This window comes from Ambystoma mexicanum, chromosome 10 (genome assembly GCF_040938575.1).
Source record: "Ambystoma mexicanum isolate Mex_15411 chromosome 10, UKY_AmexF1_1, whole genome shotgun sequence".
NCBI lineage: Eukaryota > Metazoa > Chordata > Amphibia > Caudata > Ambystomatidae > Ambystoma > Ambystoma mexicanum.
The window spans coordinates 1,647,094,392-1,647,114,449 of record NC_090932.1 but is presented as its reverse complement, the minus strand read 5'-3'; the positions used below and the strand labels follow the sequence as shown (position 1 = coordinate 1,647,114,449).

General features: G+C 41.0%; 1 protein-coding gene across 6 annotated transcripts in view; it reads left to right on the top strand.

Moving 5' to 3' along the window:
• Window positions 1-20,058, top strand: part of EP400 (E1A binding protein p400) — a 1,542,855-nt gene that overhangs the window by 1,081,082 nt on the left and 441,715 nt on the right. For all 6 annotated transcript variants that reach the window (XM_069620067.1, XM_069620064.1, XM_069620063.1 and 3 more), the window contains one exon: window positions 891-1,087. In XM_069620067.1, coding sequence (XP_069476168.1) covers window positions 891-1,087 — 197 coding nt within the window. The remainder of the gene's footprint in view (window positions 1-890; window positions 1,088-20,058) is intronic.

Below are 20,058 nucleotides of genomic sequence, written 5' to 3'. Positions count from 1 at the left end.
GAAGCTTGGCTTCCCTTCCTTGTCAGGTGTTTTAGCTTTCCGCCTAGGGATAGTTGTTTTAGCAACCTCAACAGAGGGTGGAACAAAAACTGCCTTAACAGATGTCCAACTCCACCAATGGGCACAAACCATGTAGTGACCAAGCACAGTGTAGGGGGTGGCACCAGACATTCTAGCAAATAGATTTAACATTCCTAATGCCTTCACAACAACAGTACAATGTTCAAAAAGACGCAACCCCCTCTTTGTATATATTATTGGTCCTTTACATAGCTTGCGAGTGTTGCAAAACCGTCAACAGGTTATTCTGAGCATAAAGGCTTCCAGGTGTCCAATTGGTCATGATGCAGCAGTCTATCTTTGTCATGCGGTAAAAAGGGGTAGGATTTAGCCTCTACCAGAAAGGTAAGAGCAGGACAAGACTGGGATACCTCTCCTCACTCTGCCCCCTTCAGTCCCCCTGCATTCAGCCTTTTAATGACAATGGGTACTACAAGAACTTCATTGGGGACTATAGGACCGTAACAGCCTCCCACCTTTAATTCCATTATCTCTCCCAAGCACCCTGAGGAAGTGCCTTTTAGTGAGAAATGTAATCTTTGCTTTGACTGCTCTGGCCAAACTACCCTTCAGAGAGTTGTAACCACAATGCAAACCAAGTAGGTTGATTTATATGGGTTGTAGAAATAAGGCATACAAGGAATCTCCCTGAAACAGAGCCTGGCTACTGGTTCATGGTTACACAGCTCTGCCACTTGTGTTTTGGACCCTTTGTGTCCCACAACCTTTGTCACGCTACAGTGCTCACAGTAGTTCTTTTCCATTTTAGTGGGTTCTAGTTTCACTATAAAACAGGAGCTGGTTATTTTTAACAGTTTTCTCTTTTTTAGGATCTGATGAAGAGCTTTAATAGGAACCGGCGCTACTTCTGCGCTCTGCTTTCGACCCACAGTCACACCATGGGCACGGATCTGGTGGATGCAGACACTGTAGTGTTCTACGACAACGATTTGAATCCTGTGATGGACACAAAAATTCAGGAGTGGTGTGACCGAATTGGCCGATGCAAGGATGTCCACATATACAGGTAGGGTAACTTTTTCTTATACATAGAGTGCTAGCAGATGGACAGCTGTTCCATGGTTACTGCAAACAGTAGGTTCAGCTATGAATGGGTTTACACGTAGGAGACCCCTCCTCTTCAAGGAATGGATCCTCCCCAACACCTAGGTCCACGCACCCTCCACTCACAACCTAAACTGATACACAGTGACCAGCTCCCTTGTTTCCTCCCCTCCCCTGGTTCCTTGTAGGTCCTTTGCTGCCAAATTGGCATACCTCACCCGATGTAAGCTTCCCACTCCCTTGAATCTCTGCTTCCCGCACCATGTCCTTGCTCCTATGGCTTGTTCTTGGGTAAGATTTTCATAATTATGATAAATCTTCCCGACCTTTGTCAACCCCAGAACCTTTTGCTTGGACTTGGTAATTATTTTCCCTCGTCACTAGGTGAAGGGCAATCTTTTTCCCCTCGCAACTAGTCTTTTACTCTTTTTATGGGTGACCTTTTTGTGTGTCTCCATAGTGTGTGATTAGACGACTGTAATATACTATGACAGCACACATCATTTTAAATGCAGTGGCTTCCTTTTAATTCTTATTTCTTGGATGAGCAACTGTTCCCAAGAAGTAAAGTGGGATTAACATCCCCAGTTAGGGAGTATTTTCAGTTTCTCAGCTAATTCCCTTTAACCTGAGAGACCCCCAGCACTTTTTCTGGAATCTGGACTTTTTTGATTTTAATCTCCTAAGTGAGTGTAACTTTTTACCACTCATTCTTTTCTCTGACTGGGATTTTTATTTTGACTGTTTTATGGAGTCAGGTAAACTCCATATTTAATGCAGGCTTCTGCTTTTTGCTTGGTGACACCCAGCACCCTGTGTGCAGTGTCACTGAAAAGTCCCTTGGACGACTTTGTTTAAAAAGAAAAAATAGGGCACCTGGCGGAGTCCTGATTTACCCAGGTGGGCACATGTATAAGTACGAAAAAGATAATCAGGATGAAAGATCCTATAAGCAATGAAGTGGTTCTGTGTATGTATGTTTATTTCACAATGACAGAACATTTTTGGTGATTTGACAATTTACTTTACAGTACTATCGATAAGCACGAAAGTTTGAGAAAACAAATGGACACGAATGATTGTGAATGGTGGTAACACAGGTAAGTGTCGACCTCAGAGGTATTGAGGTCAAGACTCCACAACAAGGCACAATCCCAAGATAGATGAGTTAGGAAAGACCTACTGTGCAAGGAAAGTGCGCCTGAGACTTAAAATGGTCCAAGGCATAGTTCACACAAAGTGTACACAACAGTCTTTACAAAACATACACGAGGGGGATGGTACAGTTGTCACAGGAATCGACCCAGGTGTGTTTCGGCCAAAATAGGGCTTGATTGAAGCTGGTCTATGTGCTGGCCTTCGTCAGGAGGAACACCAATTGCGGTGCTGTCCGTAGAATCTGTAAGTTAGAAGAAGCTATAAGGATCTCAGAGAATAATTGACTGATTCATGATAGTACTTAATACTGGCCGAGTGGTGCCGTACTGATAAATCGCATGGTGTATCAAAAACACAGCTTACCTGCTGCTGCAATAGCAGTAGGATGCTGTGGACAATCCTCAAGGGGTTGCTGGATTGCTAGTGCAAAGTTGCACCTAAGAGTGGGCCGAAGTTTCCTGAAGGCCGACGTCTCTCAGGGTCCCGCAAAACTGGAACGGGCCAGGGTGGGTCCCATATCTGAGAGGAAAAACAAGGGAGGATCATGAAAAATGATCCACAAAGTGGTCTATTTGTGGTGGTGAGGGCATCCTGTCCAGGGGTCTGTAGCCACCCCATTTGCCGTGGTGGTAGTCCATGAGTGCCCGTAGAGTGAAGAGGTATACTAGATAAATCTATGTGAAACATGGCGAGTAGTTTCGGTTGGCCGTGGAGTTTCTATGGAGGTAAGTGGAGTGAGGTGGCTCCACAGGTTGGTGTGGCTACAGGTATAGTACATCCTTTCTGGTGCACAGATCGTAACTTGAGATGTGAAGCGGTTTATGCAGCCCTGTGCAAAATTGCACACAAGGTGTGAATGGTGGCGCACAGGTGAAGTGTGGTCTGTGTTAAAATCACTGGTACTGGAGGACTAAAAGCTTCCGGGATGAAATAATACAATAATGCGGTCTTATGCTTACTGCAACGTGGGACAGTGCGTGCTGGTATGGTGAACAAAATGCACGCTGCATGAGCTGGTGGTGGAGGTGTGGTCTAAAAACCGCTCCAGAGGTGCTTTAGAGGAGGAGTGCAGGGCTAGGATCCTAACCTAGAGTCATAAAATGCAGAGGTAGGCTTGGTGACAGTGCCTTACACAGTTGAAGGTCAGATGAAAAAGCATGTAGTAAATTATTAGCAAAAGACTGGGTGTGAAAGTCGCTCCTCATTACAGGCATGGCGACATATTATAAAGCCACAAAGGTTACCGCAGTGTGTCCTGTGCTCGCTGGGTCCTCAGCTCACAGTGATTCTGTGCGAGGAAAAACGGCTTCCGTATCTATAAACGTTCCTATGGGATGACGCTCAGCCAATGGGGATGCGCGGTGGACGTGAGAGGCGCCCGAGAGAGCCAATCGCATCGTGCTCAGTGTCAGTTGGTGGGCGGGAGGATCGGGCGGGGGGAGGTGTTCTCAAGGGTATGGACTTCTGGTGCAGCAGGGCATCATGGGAGAGGTAGTCCCATATTGGTGAATGCTATCTGCAACACCATGCCGGATGATTTGGAAAGGCATGGACAACGTTTTAAAAAGTGTGCGATGGTGCGCTGGAGCAGTGTGAGGCAAAATGCCTGAATTTGTTGAATAAACACATGGGTGGATGGGCCATGAGAGCCTAGGCACATCATTTGCCAGAGTATCTGCCAAATGTAGCAGAGATATCATTTGAGAAAGTTTTAAGACCATACATGGTGATAATCAGTGTGGCACTGGTAACAATCAAAAAGTGAAGCATTTATCGATTGGAGTGGCAAAAGACATGACACATGGTGCCAGCACTGGCATTGTACTGATAGAAGAGACAGACACAATTTCTTAACAGTTTCAGCCTCAAGTTATCAAAGCAAAAATGATTGGTGATGACATTGGTGCTATTTGTCCATGCATTTGTACATTGGTGTAGCAGTGAACCCCTGAAATGTGAGTCCCATGGTTGCAAAGTAGAACAATAGGTGAGGAAGCAAGTTCTATTTGTGCATACATTTTCAATTAGTAGGAATACACAAGGTGCACCTCATGTTTGTGTGAAAGATGGCTATTTACAGGTATATTAGCATTCCCATGCTAAGGTCAAATTACTGTTCGATGTACATTACGGGCTACATGGTGATAAAGTGGTCATCATAACACCAAAAGGTTGGATTGCTGGTGTCATTACCAAGTAGATGGGTCGAAAGAAACAGAGTGGAACTCTATCCATAGTGGGTTTGCAGAAAAAGGGAGACAATGGTGGGAGGCAGGAGTATCTCAAAAGTGTTACCATTCTGCGGTTATGTTTAAACTGTTGCGTACAGAGTCCAATGTATGCACCCATTTTTGTTCCAGTTTGGTGAGGGCCAGATTGATATCCCCTCCACGTCGTTGTGGCTGGAGCTGTTGTAACACAGTCCAGGAGAATTGTTTGTGAGTATGTCCTTTTTGTTAAAGTGTTCAACCAGAGGTTTGTCTTGCACTTGGTTCTTGATACAGGACCTATGTTCTTTGATCCTTTGTTTTACGGGTCTAATGGTCTTGCCGATGTATAGCATGTTGCATGGGCACTTGATGGCGTAGACTACAAATCTGCTCTCGCAGTTAGTGCGACTGTTCATCTTCCAATTGAAATCCTTGTGGGTGAAGGTTTTGCTGTTGGTGGTATAACGACACGCAACAGTGTGTCCGTAGCTGAAATGTCCTACAAATGGTGGGAGGTTCCACAGGGTCGATGGTGTTTTTGTGGGTTCGAGAAACGTATGCACAAGGGCGTCTCTTATGTTCTTGTTCTTTCTGAAGGCGAACAGTTTTTTTGGCTAGGCTGCCCTCGTTTTTAATCAAATGCCAGTGTTTGTTAAAAGTGCTCTTGATGAGATCGCTAACTGGGTTGTACGTAGTTACGCAGACGGTCCTGTTGATGGGATCTTTTTTCTTGGCTGTGAGACAGACGGAGCAGTCGGTATTCGCTGCTCTTTTCTTGGCCGTCCTGATGGATTTCTTAGGGTAGCCCCTCTGTCACAGGCATGTTTAGAGTTGCTTAGCATGCAGATTGAATTTTTCCTTGTCGGTGCAATTCCTGCGGATAAGGAGGAATTGGCCGTAGGGGAGATTGTCCTTCACCCTTGTGGATGGTAACTTGCGAAATGTAGCAGACTGTTTCTATTGGTCGGTTTTCTAAAGAGTTCTGTTTTCAACATCTCTCCTGATCGATAGATGTGCAAATCAAGAAAATTGATGGCTTGGTAGTCCCAGTCGATGGCAAACTTGATGTGGGTGTTGTGTGTTGAGCCATTGGTGAAAAGCCAGAAGTGATTCTTTGCTGCCTTCCCAGATCAATAGTACGTCGTTGATGTATCGACGCCAGATCTTGATATGTGATCTGTAGGGGTTGTTGTGGTAGATGTTATCCTCTTCATACTGGGCCATGTAGAGGTTGGCAACGTATGGTGCAAAAGTTGCACCCATGCTGACACCTTTTATCTGCTGATACATTTGTTGTCCGAACAGGAAAAAGCTTTCTCCCATGGCTATGCGGACGCATTCCAGGAGGAAGTTGGTGGATATGGTGGTTGTGTCAGTTCTTCTTTCGAGGCAGGTTGCCAGTGCCTGTAATCCTTCTAGCTGTGGAATGGAGGTGTATAAAGCCTCTACAGCCATAGTGACGAGGATGGAGTCGGTGGTTAGATGTACTGTGTCCAAAATCTTTATGGTTTCTGTGCTGTCCTTCATGTAGGAAGCCATTTTTCCGACAAAAGGTTTCATTAAAAAGTCTGTGTATAATGAGAGGGGTTTGAGTAAGGAGTCACATGCGGAAAACAATAGGTCTGCCTGGTGGTTTGGTTGCATGTTTATGGTTTGGTTGCACCAGTAGTCCATACGCTTGAGAACAATTCCCCATCCTCCCGCCCATCAACTGACACGTTATTTGGTTACACATTGACCACGATGCGATTGGCTCTCTCGGGAGCCTCTCACGTCCACCGCGCATCCCCATTGGCTGAGCGTCATCCCATAGGAATGGTTATAGATACGGAAGCCGTATTTCCTCGCACAGAATCACTGTGAGCTGAGGACCCCGCGAGCACAGAAGCACAGGACGCAATGCAGTAAATTGATAGGGACCACAACATTTGTAGCTTTATAATATGTCACCATGCCTGTAATGAGGAGCGACTTTCACACACGGTCTTTTGCTAATAATTTACTACGTGCTTTTTCATCTGACCTTCAACTGTGTGAGGCACTGTCACCAAGCCTACCTCAGCATTTTATGACTCTAGGTTAGGATCCTAGCCCGGCACTCATCCTCTAAAGCACCTCTGGAGCAGTTTTTAGACCACACCTCCACCACCAGCTCATGCACATGCAGCGTGCATTTTGTTCACCATACCAGCACGCACTGTCCCACGTTGCAGTAAGCATAAGACTGCATTATTGTATTATTTCATCCCGGAAGCTTTTAGTCCTCCAGTACCAGTGATTTTAACACGGACCACACTTCACCTGTTCGCCACCATTCACACCTTGTGAGCAATTTTGCACAGGGCTGCATAAACTGCTTCACATCTCAAGTTACGATCTGTGCACCAGAAAGGATGTATTATACCTGTAGCCGCATCAACCTGTGGAGCCACCTCACTCCACTTACCTCCATAGAAACTCCACGGCCCACCGAAACTACTCGCCATGTTTCACATAGATTTATCTAGTATACCTCTTCACTCTACGGGCACTCATGGACTACCACCACGGCAAATGGGGTGGCTACAGACCCCTGGACAGGATGCCCTCACCACCACCGAATCCACCATAAATAGACCACTTTGTGGATCATTTTTCATGATCCTCCCTTGTTTTTCCTCTCAGATATGGGACCGACCCTGGCCCGTTCCAGTTTTGCGGGACCCTGAGAGACGTCAGCCTTCAGGAAATTTCGGCCCACTCCTAAGTGCAACTTCGCACTAGCAATCCAGCAACTCCTTGAGGATTGTCCACAGCATCCTACTGCTATTGCAGCAGCAGGTAAGCTGTGTTTTTGATACACCACGCGATGTATCACTACGGCACCACTCGGCCAGTATTAAGTACTATCATGAATCGGTCAATTATTCTGCGATCCTTACAGCTTCTTCTAACTTACAGATTCTACGGACAGCACCGCAATTGGTGTCCCTCCTGACGAAGGCCAGCATATAGACCGGCTTCAATCAAGCCCTATTTTGGCCGAAACACACCTGTGTCGATCCCCATGACACAACTGTACCATCCCCCTTGTGTATGTTTTGTAAAGACTGTTGTGTACACTTTGTGTGAACTATGCCTTGGACCATTTTAAGTCTCAGGCGCACTTTCCTTGCACAGTAGGTCTTTCCTACCTCATCTATCTTCGGAATGTGCCTTGTTGTGGAGTCTTGACCTCAATACCTCTGAGGTCGACACTTACCTGTGTTACCACCATTCACAATCATTCGGTTCCGTTTGTTTTCTCAAACTTTCGTGCTTATCGAAAGTACTGTAAAGTAAATTGTCAAATCACCAAAAATATTCTGTCATTGTGCAATAAACATACATACACAGAACCACTTCATTGCTTTTTTTTTATCAGTAAAACCTGACCTTTCAACACATTCTTTACAGTCTAAAACAAGTACATAAAAATAACTTCATTCATTTTTGCAAATCAATACTACACAATAATAATTCTTGATTTTTTTTTTTTTACAGTTAATATACTGGTCACAGGCAACTTACTTCAACATGACAAAAATAAAATTGATCACAGCTCTTATTCTTAGTCATCATTGATATATTGTATCTTGATTTTCAATGAGTTTAGATAATTCACAAGTGCATACCTTAGTTGTTTTGTATATCCTAAGAATAATGTTGACCATAGTTTGTCAGACGTGACCACAATCTGATCGAACAAATGTTTAAAATAAAAAACCCTTTTTGGTAATAGGCTAGAACATTCCACCGCTAAATGTTTCATCGTTTCCACTTCCCGATTACAAAATCGACATATTTGAGCGGATGTCTTCTTCCATCTATACATGATCTCCCTTGTTGGCCAAATATTCAACCTATGACGCAGGAAGTCATTTCGATGACTAGGATTCGGTGATTGTTTTAGATAATTTTCCATGTGTCCTTGTATTTTTAAAGCAAAAGGATTCATGGCAAATTTCTTTATTTTCATGCATGCGTCTCGGGTTTTAATCCCATCAGACCGCCATATTTTAATTTTGGCTTTATTTGGATTTTCTATTAACAAGATTTCAGAGACATCTGCTCCAGGCAAAAACTTTTTTGCAGAGGTACGCCATTTCTTTGGGAAATTATCTTCTGATGACAGCATATAGCCCGATATGATAAGTAGGCCATTAGCACTGTCTTTCATGATACACTTTCTATATAATTGACAAACCTTCCATTTGTATAAGGCATATATAGAAATTATACCTAATTCATGCCTAATGATCGAAATTGACTCAGAGTTTGGTAGCATGAGGGATCTTTTCCAAAATGTACTCTCATATTTGACCCAATATGTGTATGGCTGACATCTCTCAACTTCAGACCCATACAAATCGGTGGGCACATATTTTTGCTTATAATATGTAAGCATAGGGTCAATAGTAAGCTTGCAATATTTCGCCAGAATTATCTGTATTTGTGACAAAGCATTTAGATGTTTCAGTTGTAAATGATCATTTATTTTATCAGACATCTGACTGGTCACACAAACCCCCAGGTAGACATATCACTTAACATGGACCAGGTCAATACCTTGTAGTTGCCAACGACATAGTTTCTGTCGTTTGTTAGCCCCAAATTGCATTATTTGGGTTTTCTTGGTATTTATGCTAATGCAATTACGTCTAGCATAGATATCTAATGCATTAAGCAAATTGTGCAATCCAGCAGGTGTTTTGGACAGTAACACCATATCATCGGCATAGAGAAGCCACTTAACAGCTGTACCTTGCAATTTTGGAGAATCAGTTGTCAACCCCATCAGACTAGCTCCAAAGTCCAAAAGAAAAAAGTTAAACCAAGCCGAAGCAAGCAAACATCCCTGTTTCAGTCCTCGTGAGGTCTGTATAGGTTCAGACAACAACCCCTCATTACTCAAACGAACTATAATTGATGTATTTTAGTGTAATTCAATTATCCATTTAAGTATGGGCCAAGGACAGTTTAAGTCCATCAATTTCTTAAATAACAGTTCCCTAGGAACAAGGTCGAAAGCTGACCTGAAATCCACAAAGGCCATGTATATTGATTGGTTACGTTGGTTATTTGCATGAATAATTGCCTTCAGAGTAATTAAGTGAATGGCCGTACCTAAACCAGGGATGAACCCTGTTTGAAAGGGATCTCTATAATTTAATTGGTTTAACCATCGATTAAACTCACCTAAGATCATTCGGGCAAATAAAGCAATAGGTCTATATGATGGCCCTGTCCCATTTCTTAAATATAGGCAGAATAATTGATGTTTTCCAATTCGGGGGCACAAGACCTGTCATCATGATACACTTAAACATATAGTAGAGGATATCTGACCACAGGTATTTATTTTGTTTTATCATAGCATTGTGCAACCCATCTGGTCCAGCAGCTCTGGATACACTCAGTTTTGATATGAAGTGGAGTATGTCCTCACGATCAAAATTAACATTGTGATTAATTACAATGTTATCCCAGGTTAGACCAGGGTCCTTTAGAGGTGTAGTATAAATATTAGCATAGAAGGCTCTCCAGGAGTGCTGTGAGATGGAATTGGCCTGTAAGGCATGTTGGTTTTTAGAAGAGAATTTATTTAACAACGCCCATATGCCTCCTGATGATTTAAGGATGATTTGCTTCATCATTACCTCTCCATCAAGTTGATATTGAGAGGCTTGCCGTCTTCTAATCCAATTTTTATATTCCCTTTTAAATTGTTTAATCTGGCCCTGATTAAACCCTGGGATGTGAGCATACTCATTTGTTAATTTTTTAACATTCCTTCTTAATTCGCTTTTCCTATATTTTACTTCATAATCAAAGGCATGATGATGGGAGTAGGTGTGGTGCCCTCTGTGTTGATAAGCGCTGCATCACATGCACATAGCAGCCACTGTCACATTCATTATCAGCTGTATATTGGTTACACAAAACATCTCTTAGCTGAAACAATTTCTTCTGTGGCCATTTTAAACGATTACCTGCATTGTTAACCTGTAAATAAGCCATGTTCATATCTTGAAAGGGTTTCTTAATATTGGGCCAATCACACGTCAAATGTAATGGGCCATGATCGCTCAAAATGGTTGACTTAACAGAAAACTTGATTATATTATTCAAAAAGTAAGTATTCACAAAAACATAATCCAGCGTTGCATGGTTATTTGCATTATGCCATGTGTGTTTAGCAGGAGAATCCCCCTGTAAAGAACCATTACAAAGTTTCGATCGGCCATTTGTATTAACAAACGACATTCATCAGACATAGTTCTCAGATGTTTGGGAGACAGAAGATGTAGATTCAAGTCCCCCATGATGAACGTATTGTAAATTGTAAGATCTAGTGACAATTGGTCGAGAATCTTGGTCAAAGTTTCAAAAAAAGCATTTGAGGTCAGATGTTTTTTCCCCCAATAAATATTAACCATGGCACAAAATGTTTCTCCATACTTGATTTTGACATATTGAAAACAAGGAGAGGGTGATCTATGCCAAATGATTTCGATATTCTTATCATTCTTAAACACCATAAGCAACCGAGCCATGGGACGTCCCTTCAATGGCTCTATGGCCGGGACCAAGAAGATATCATACGGGTCCCATGTCGGTATATCGCGAAGCCAAGTCTCTTGGAACACTAGTATATCATACTGCAGGAGGTCCTTACTTCCATTATTAATAAAAATGTTTATGACCTCTTGTGTTCCATGAGAGGAGGCTAATTGATTCCATCTTCCGGGATGGTTATAATCTTGAATTACAATTGTCAGATGCCCATTCATTATGCGTTCGCCCGGCCTCCAATGTCGAGGACACTAGGTTACTACCATATGTTCGTATCCTAGGTAGATCCATATTAGTTTGTTTTTCATCGTTGGAGGTCACATCTTGTGTTAACAAAAAGCCCAGGTTATAAAATGCCGTTCGGGCTAGCCACAAGGTGTTTAATACCACCCTTGATTGTACAAATAAACAAGCTTCTGTTCGAACTCGATCATTAGTAAATTCTACCAAACTGATATCAGCTGATGTTATATCTTTCGGTGCAGTAATTTCAGCACAAATATTCAGAAGGCTAGCTTGATTAAGATCATATGTAGCAAATGGATAGCCACAACATTTTATAAGCAGGCGATGATGATCTTTATAATGTGCATTACCAAGATGCTTGGACGTCCCTAGGAAAGGGTCACTCAGATGGCTCTTAGTCGGCCTGGTAATGAATGAGGTGCCCCTAGTCCCCGCTTCGGCAGGCTCATGTAATGCTATTGTTTGTGGCTTTTTTGGACCTTTTAACAAGAGCTCAATGTTGGGAATTTCCCTCTGAATGTCCTGTTTGAATTGGTCAGATGAGTTTCGTGCCCCCTGGTTGGCTGACCTGCTAGAATGCGTGAGAGCTTCATTTTCTCTAGTATATCTTTCAAAAGAAGCACGTATCTCCTCACGCAAATCTTGCAACATACTATCTGAATCTGTTATTTGTTGTTTTTTCAGTTGTGATTGTGTTCCGTTTGTTTTATTAGCTTCATTCTCAAAAGTAATGGCACTGTAGTACTGAGCCAGAGCTTCATTTACTTTAGACTGCTTGTCAAAGGAGGCTCGTAGTTCGGCTCATAACTCTTGTATTATGTCAACGGTAGATCTTAAAGTATTCCCAGACATGGATGGATGTTTAATTAGGTCCACAACTGTACTTTTGGCCAGAGCTTTATTTTCAACTGGTAAAATTTGAGGATCCACAGTTACTATAGGTTGAACGGGAGTAGTCGTACTTTAAATCGGATCACTATGTACTGGCAGGTTTTGGGATGAAGGTATCACAATGGCAAGCAAATCGTCGATGGGTTTATTTTTTTAAAGCTTTTTGTTGTTTTATCTGATTTTTAAGTTCAGTTTCTGTTTTTTTTTAGCCGAAATCACCACTTTTGCGGCTTTTTTGACTTTTAGCTTTGTTTTTCTATAGACGATTTGTGAGTTCAGTGTTTAGTCTGTTCCGTCAAAGCCACAGGATGGGCTTTCAGATTCATAAACATCGGTGCAAAACTTACACCTTGCACCTTCGGAACTGCCCCGTTCATTACAACGGGTGCTGACTCGGTCAAAGCTTCCTGATTGGCCAACAAAGTACTTGGACCCTTTGTAATAACCTCATGAAAGTTAGCAAGAGTTGATTGCACACCTGGCTTTTGAAGATTGATTGAAACCAAATTTGGATTGGTTACAGAATTAGGGTGCAGATCTACCATCACATTTGATTCTTGGTTTATACTAGTTTGCACAGATTGGCTAATCATTTTGCATGCACTAGGTCGAGCTGGTAGACTACGAGCTTGTTGTTCCTTCTTAGGAATCATATGTAAACTATGAATTTCTCTGTTCTGACATATCATTTTTTCATCCAATGTTTCGTACAACTTTGCTAAGGACAATAGTGCCGTATTCATGGCACTAAAGGTATTATTTAAGGCCGGGGACTCAGGAAAGGAAAATCTATTTTGTTTGTATGGCATCTGACGGTCTCGGATGAAATACGGATGAGTATCAAGTTCAGTAAATCTAGTGCGTCTAGGAGTAGGAGCTACAAACGACGTATTTGAAATGGTGGATGGTGATTTATCAAAAAGTACAGGTGATTTATACAAATCAGGATTTTCAATCACACCTGGCGAAGTGTGATTCACAACTTGTGCTTTGTCTAAGCAATGGCTTGTGTGTATATGAAAATTATCATCCAATTGAATCAAATCGCCCGTGTTTGAGCAAATGTACATTATTTCAGGTGTATCAGATTCATCTGGCCTGGACACTATCATGGAGGCTAAGGTATCATCACCAAATTCACTGACTGCTGTTAGTTTGTCATATTCAGCTCGTAGTATCTGCTGAGCTGCCACAGAGCACAACAGCATAGCAGAAGGCGCATTTGGGAGACTCTTCCATTTGAGCCACTGCACTGGTAGTTACTTGAGATATGCATATTTCGCCTGTTGTATAGGCTAATGCAATCGTAGCATCCGCTACTTCTCTTCCTGCCTGTTGTAATTGTACACTTGACGTATGTGCTTTTAAGTCTACCACGGTCTTATCTGAAACACCATTAGTAAGTAAAGGTACTATTACTGCCTGATCTGTGATACCATTTGTAATGGGTGGGGCCTCAGGCAATACTGTACCATTGATGCAACCAATCTGAGAATTCACGGCCATCTCCACAGGTAAGGCAGTTATAGACGCTAAAGTTGTCTCATTTCGTAGTGGCATTGCTATTATTTTTTCCGCCGCCACCACATCTGCTTTACAAAAGGTGCGAATATCAACATTTGTAGAGCTCCCCGTTTTGTAACTTTGTTTTCCTTCATTTGTTTAATAGTTGTAATTTTTTTAATCAAAGCGGGGGCCAAAGTATATGTGCTTTTCGCATACTCGGGCATTCCTGTTTTTAAAGAGAAAATTTGACGAGACATAATAATTTTTTTAGAATACTAAAACAACTAATAAATAAAATAAACACAATAACTTCAAACCAAGATTGAAACGCAATAATCACACCGCCTTACTTCACAAACCGACCCCTGCTCTCCCGCTCTCCAGCTAGACAGCAATTCACTTAGTGCAATTTGCGCGCGCATTCGCACGTGCACAGTGTTTTTAAACCAATTTGCAGGAGCTGCGTGATGGGCAGGTCTAGGCGACTAAACAAACAGAAACAAAAAAAAAAATCAATGATAATGAAGGGAAGTTCAAAAACTTCAGTTTCAATCCCAAAGGCCAATAAGGAGCTTCGCCTACCCAATGAGGCCAGTCCAGAAATGTCAATGGGCGTGGCTAGCACGCAACTCGAAAATCGTAGCAATGTCTTTCTGCCAAAATCCAGCAGCGTCCCAGCGAGACAGCAATTCACTTAGGCAATTCACTTTGTGCATTGCTTATAGGATCTTTCATCCTGATTATCTTTTTCGTACTTCTCACAAGAAAATGTATTTAAACAAAGGACTGCAGTTCCCAAGAATAGTATAACTGTTATCTTAACTTTTCTTGTGTGGTTCCAGCACCCACCAGCTTATGTGGGGTGCTGGGGGTTACATTGTAACTCCTTCTCCCACTCCACTTGCAACTTTTTGTTACACTGACTAACTTTTTTTTTAACTTCTGTTTATTAGGTTTACAATACAGCAGTTTTACATAGGATCAAACTAACATTGCAGTATTCATTTTCAAATGAAAGTCATGAGCAAACCATTTAAACCAAATCCAATAATAAAATCAACCATGCAAAACGTATCTAAATGAACCCCGCTAAATATTATACCTAATACACATAAAATACCACAAATACAAAACCAAACATCACAAAGAGGAAGAAAAAAAACCACCCCCTTATCCTACCCTCTAATTATCCACAGAATATAAAGTCAAACATAGAGGGCATCAAACGATCCCCACAGCAACAAATATTCATCTTCATTGCCTCTATTTTTCAACAAAACCTTATCATACCTAGATAAAACCCTCAAATCCATCAACCAATCCTCAACGCTGGGTTTCTTCCTAGTTTTCCAGATCCTGAGAATCAATCTAATCGCTATCATCAGTGCTCTATCAATCCAAAAGTTATGCTTTCTAACCTGAACACCCCATTCAACATGTGAGAGCAAGATTATATTAGCTGCAGATCTGATTAAACTTATCCCAAAAAAGAAATCAATTCTATCTATCACCTCACTCCAAAATGACAGTACCCTTGGGCATCCCCACAGTAGATGTAAAAGAGTACCTCTATCCGCACTACAGCTCCAACACAAGTCATCTAAACTCAATTGTAACTTAAACATTTTCACAGGAGTCCAATACAATCTTCCAACAATCTTCTGCCGAATCAGACGCAAGTTCATATCTTTCCCTAATTCACACCCACTTTTAAAATATCACTCCAATCAGTATCAGAGATGACCCTACTGACATCATTCGACCAAGTAACTCTCAACCCATCCCATGCCAACAGATGTTTTGCATTCATGGGCATGAAATTCATGTAAGTTCGTGCACCATACTCTTGACCATCCAGTAATTTACTAACCTCAGGCTTCTTCCCAAGTGAGCCTCCTGCCATAGCGATCCTCTGATTAATCCCAGTTGCCAAACTCAAATACCTAGATTTAATTTGAGTCTAAAAGAAATGACTATCTATTAACTCCTCAAAACTCAACATCCGAGTCCCATCCAAAACATCCCCCAGTTTCAAAATCCCTCTTGCAACCCAACTTTTCCAATTACGACATCTATTATCAATCTTTAAAGCTTCATTATGCCATATAGAGGCATCTGTACTGAAACCATAAGTTTGTCCATTCTCACCAAACCAAGAGCCCAAAACCTGTCGAGTAACCATAATTGGTTTCAAAACCAGTTTCTTGTTTGATAATTTTTCCATACAGTAGAGATTATCCAAATGAAACGGCGCACACATCCCTCTCTCCATTTGCAACCAGAACGGCTCATTAACAGTCTCTGCTCTAAAGTAATAGGAACTCTTCTTAAGTAAAAAGGACCTATAGTATTTTATCAGATCTGGGTAGCCAAAACCACCACCTTCCACTTTCTGCATCAGTATGAATTTCGGAAAACAAGGTCTTTTCCCAACTCCCCACAAAAAGGTCTGAAAGAGCTTCCCAATCTTCAATAATTGTTTTTTATAAATCAACAAAGGAATGGATTGAATAATATACAATACTTTGGGCAACAGAACCATCTTAATGGCATTTATTTTTGCCCGTAGGGTTAAGTTCAATCTTTCCCATTTCCTAATAATTATGGTCATTTTAGCTAACACTTTATCCAGATTACATTGTATTATTTTGTTCAAATCACCAACCAGATAAATCTCCAAATAAGTGACGCCCCTAGGCGACCAGCCACAATTCCAGATGTCCCTAATTCCATTATCACATGTTCCAGACAACAGAAAAATCTCAGTTTTTTCCCAATTAACTTTGTGGCCCGACAGTTTACCGACCTCCTCAAACATGTCTCTCACCACAGTGCCACATGCTCCTGGATTGGACAACAAAATTAACATATCAGCGTAAGACAAGAGCTTAACCTCAACTTTCCCCACACAAATCCCCTTTATCAGCTCACATTGCCTAATATATGCCGCAAGCGGCTCCAATGCTAAATTGAACAAAAATGGCGACAGTGGGCATCCCTGGCGCGTACCTCTGGATAGGTGAAATCATTTTGAGATAACTCCATTAGTCAATAACCTAGCACTGACACCATTATGAATACATTTCATCATCATCATAAACACAGGTCCAAAACCCATCTGCAACAATGTATATTCCATGAATTTCCAGTTGACTCTGTCAAAGGCTTTTTCCGCATCGAAAAAACCAATAATTTTATCTGAGTCCTTTCCATAATGTGCCCCAATCACATCCAACACAGTCCTAATATTATCATATCCACAACGCCCTGGCACAAAACCTACTTGAGACTCATCGATTAAATCACCTATACACGACTTCAATCTATTAGCCCATATTTTAGTGAAAATTTTCAAGTCCACATTCAGCAGTGAAATCGGCCTATAATTTTCACATCGCTTACTATCCTTATTTGGCTTCGGTATCACAATGAGCAATGATTCTTTCATTGAATCACACATCTCACCCGACGTCATGAGTACATTATAGACCTCACACAGGATAGGAGCCAAGTCAGCTTCAAATTTCTTATAAAATTCAGAAACTATACCATCCGGTCCAGGGGATTTACCTTCCTTCATTTGCGAGATCGCCAAGCTAACTTCAGACACATCAATCATATCCTGCTGCTGATTTCTCTTCTCCAAAGACAACTTGGTAAGCGTGATTTTATTAAAAAAAATGCTGTTAAACTGTCAGCGTCAGGCTGCCCATCTTCTCTATACAAATTCTCATAAAAACTTCTGAAGTGGTCACAAATTTTGTCGGATCTATTTAAAGTAACTCCAGTATCCGTCAGAATGGATGAAACATTCGTATCCATCATAGTTCCTTTAAGCTTATTAGCCAACAACCTTCCATTCCTATCTCCAAACTCCCAAAACCGTTGTTTTGAATAAAACATGCCCTTATCTGCCAAAATCTGAACATAGTCATTTACTTCAGACTCCAAATTCCTTAAACGTATCCTGTTTGTTTCAGAGTCATTATCAGCACAAGTCTTTTGCATAGACCTCACCCCCTCTTCTAACTTCTTAAGTTCCTCCTGACCTTTCTTCCTAGCATGAGCCGTTCTGCTTATCAGTTCACCTCTAAGGACCGCCTTAAAACAATCCCAAACAGATTTAACCCCAGCCGAACCTCTATTATCCTCAAAGAAACAACGAATGAAATCCTCCAAACCCGATGTAACAATATTGTCTTTAAGTAAAGCAGCCTGCATTCTCCATCTCCTAGATCCCTTATCCACCCTTCCAAAATTCACCTGCATATCAACCAATGCATGATCCGAAATACTCCTTTCCCTAATATTTGAGCTCTCCACCTGATTAATTAACGTCTTACTCACGAAAAAATGATATATCCTTGAGTAAGAATTATGGACTAGAGAATAAAATGTATTCTCTTTCATTCGGATGAAGCTCTCTCCACACATCTGTAAGTCCATACTTAAACATTAATTCACACAATTCAGCACTTATCTTTTCCCCAGAATATCTACAATCAGATTTCCGATCTAGACTACTATTTATAACTACATTAAAGTCCCCACCTAAAATAATCACCTCACCCTCCATCTTATCCAGCAACAAATCCAACCTGGTGAGAAAATCAATAGTCGGCGAACACGGAGCATAAACTGTCCCAAATGTTATCATTTTCCCATTATAAACGATATCAAGTAGTAAAATTCGTCCCTCATCTGTTAGTTTTTTTTTACCGTCACTTGAAGACCTTTCCTAAACAATATACTTACTCCCCTTGATCTAGAATCATAATAATTAGAAATCAACTGCAAGTATTTTGGACTGATCAAGTACCCTCCACTTTGCTCAGTTAAATGAGTTTCTTGAAGCATAACCACATCTGCTCCACTCCTCCAAGCCCTCGCCAAAACCTTGCGTCTCTTGATAGCACCACCAATCCCCTTAACATTCCACGTAGCAAAAGTCAACAAAGCCATAGTATAGACTCAAGAGAGGTTTCAGAAAAAAAAATAAAGATAAAAATGGTGGGGGGAGTACACACGACAACATAAGACAAACAAAAACATTAACAACTACAAACCTTGAATTTTGTACAACTCTTAAAGTCTGATAATCATCAGGCTTGAGATAAGCAAAAATATATACATCTAACACAGTATTCTGAACCATGCCTACCAGAAATCCTATGCCCTAATAAACTCAAATCACATACATCAGCATGTACCCTATTTTATTAATACTACCCCTAAGAACCCCCCAATTTTCAGACCCACCGTAAACTTGAGACCTTATTTAAATTTGATCCCACTTCATATTTTAAGAGTCATAGTTTACTATCCCCTAATCAATGCATTGTTTATCCATGACTCTTGCCACTATAACAATGTGCACTACACCAACCAAAAGTAAACCCCATCATCAACATTGAATGTAATCATCTGCACCAGTCATCCCCAACTTTACATGAATTCAATAATCTTTACATCTTGAAAAATGACTGTTCAAGTATAAAATTGCACCCACAGTACACCACTTTATATAGTATTCCCTTCTCTATTCATCACACATCTATGCATCTATAGATATTTATTTTGATTCAAACTAAAGTCCCGCAACTAACCGTTTTAATGTATTACACTACTTCCCGCTATTATCTAACTGCATATTCAAAAGGTTACGCCCCTCTTCAATAATACAGAAAAAATTAACATCTCTCATATGGAATTCCCATACAGTTTTCTTTCCAATTCTATTTGCCCCAAAAAAAATTCCACATGACATAACGAATTAACAAATTATTTTATGCAATTAGAGCTTCAATTTAAACTACGTATGTATCATCATCCCTACCTTTCCAGATTAACCCCAAACCACTTTGCACTGCAAGAATATTCTTAACATTTGCTGTAATTCAAAAAATTTGAAAACAATATTTTGTAGATGTAAGTAAATGCGAGCCAAGGTATTCTAAAACTTTTAAACATGTACCCCAAAGATCTGGAGTCCACAATATAGTGTCATATTAGCTATGGTATTCTAGGTCTTTAAAACAAGTATCCCAAAAAACCACATATATATATATATATAGTGTCACATTAATACTCACAACCCAAAGTGTGACATACCTACATATCATCAAATAACCTTCAACAAGATCATGTGTGTGTACTCGGTGAAGTAGAGCATTCAAATCCAGTCGCTTCCATATGCACCACCTTTGTAATGACCTCTACCAATGTCACGGGTTAACTATGCAACTTATACTTTTCATTGATGACTCAATAGTAGTTATTCATTCATTTCCCCAACAACATATTCTCCTTCTTCGAATATCATAACTAT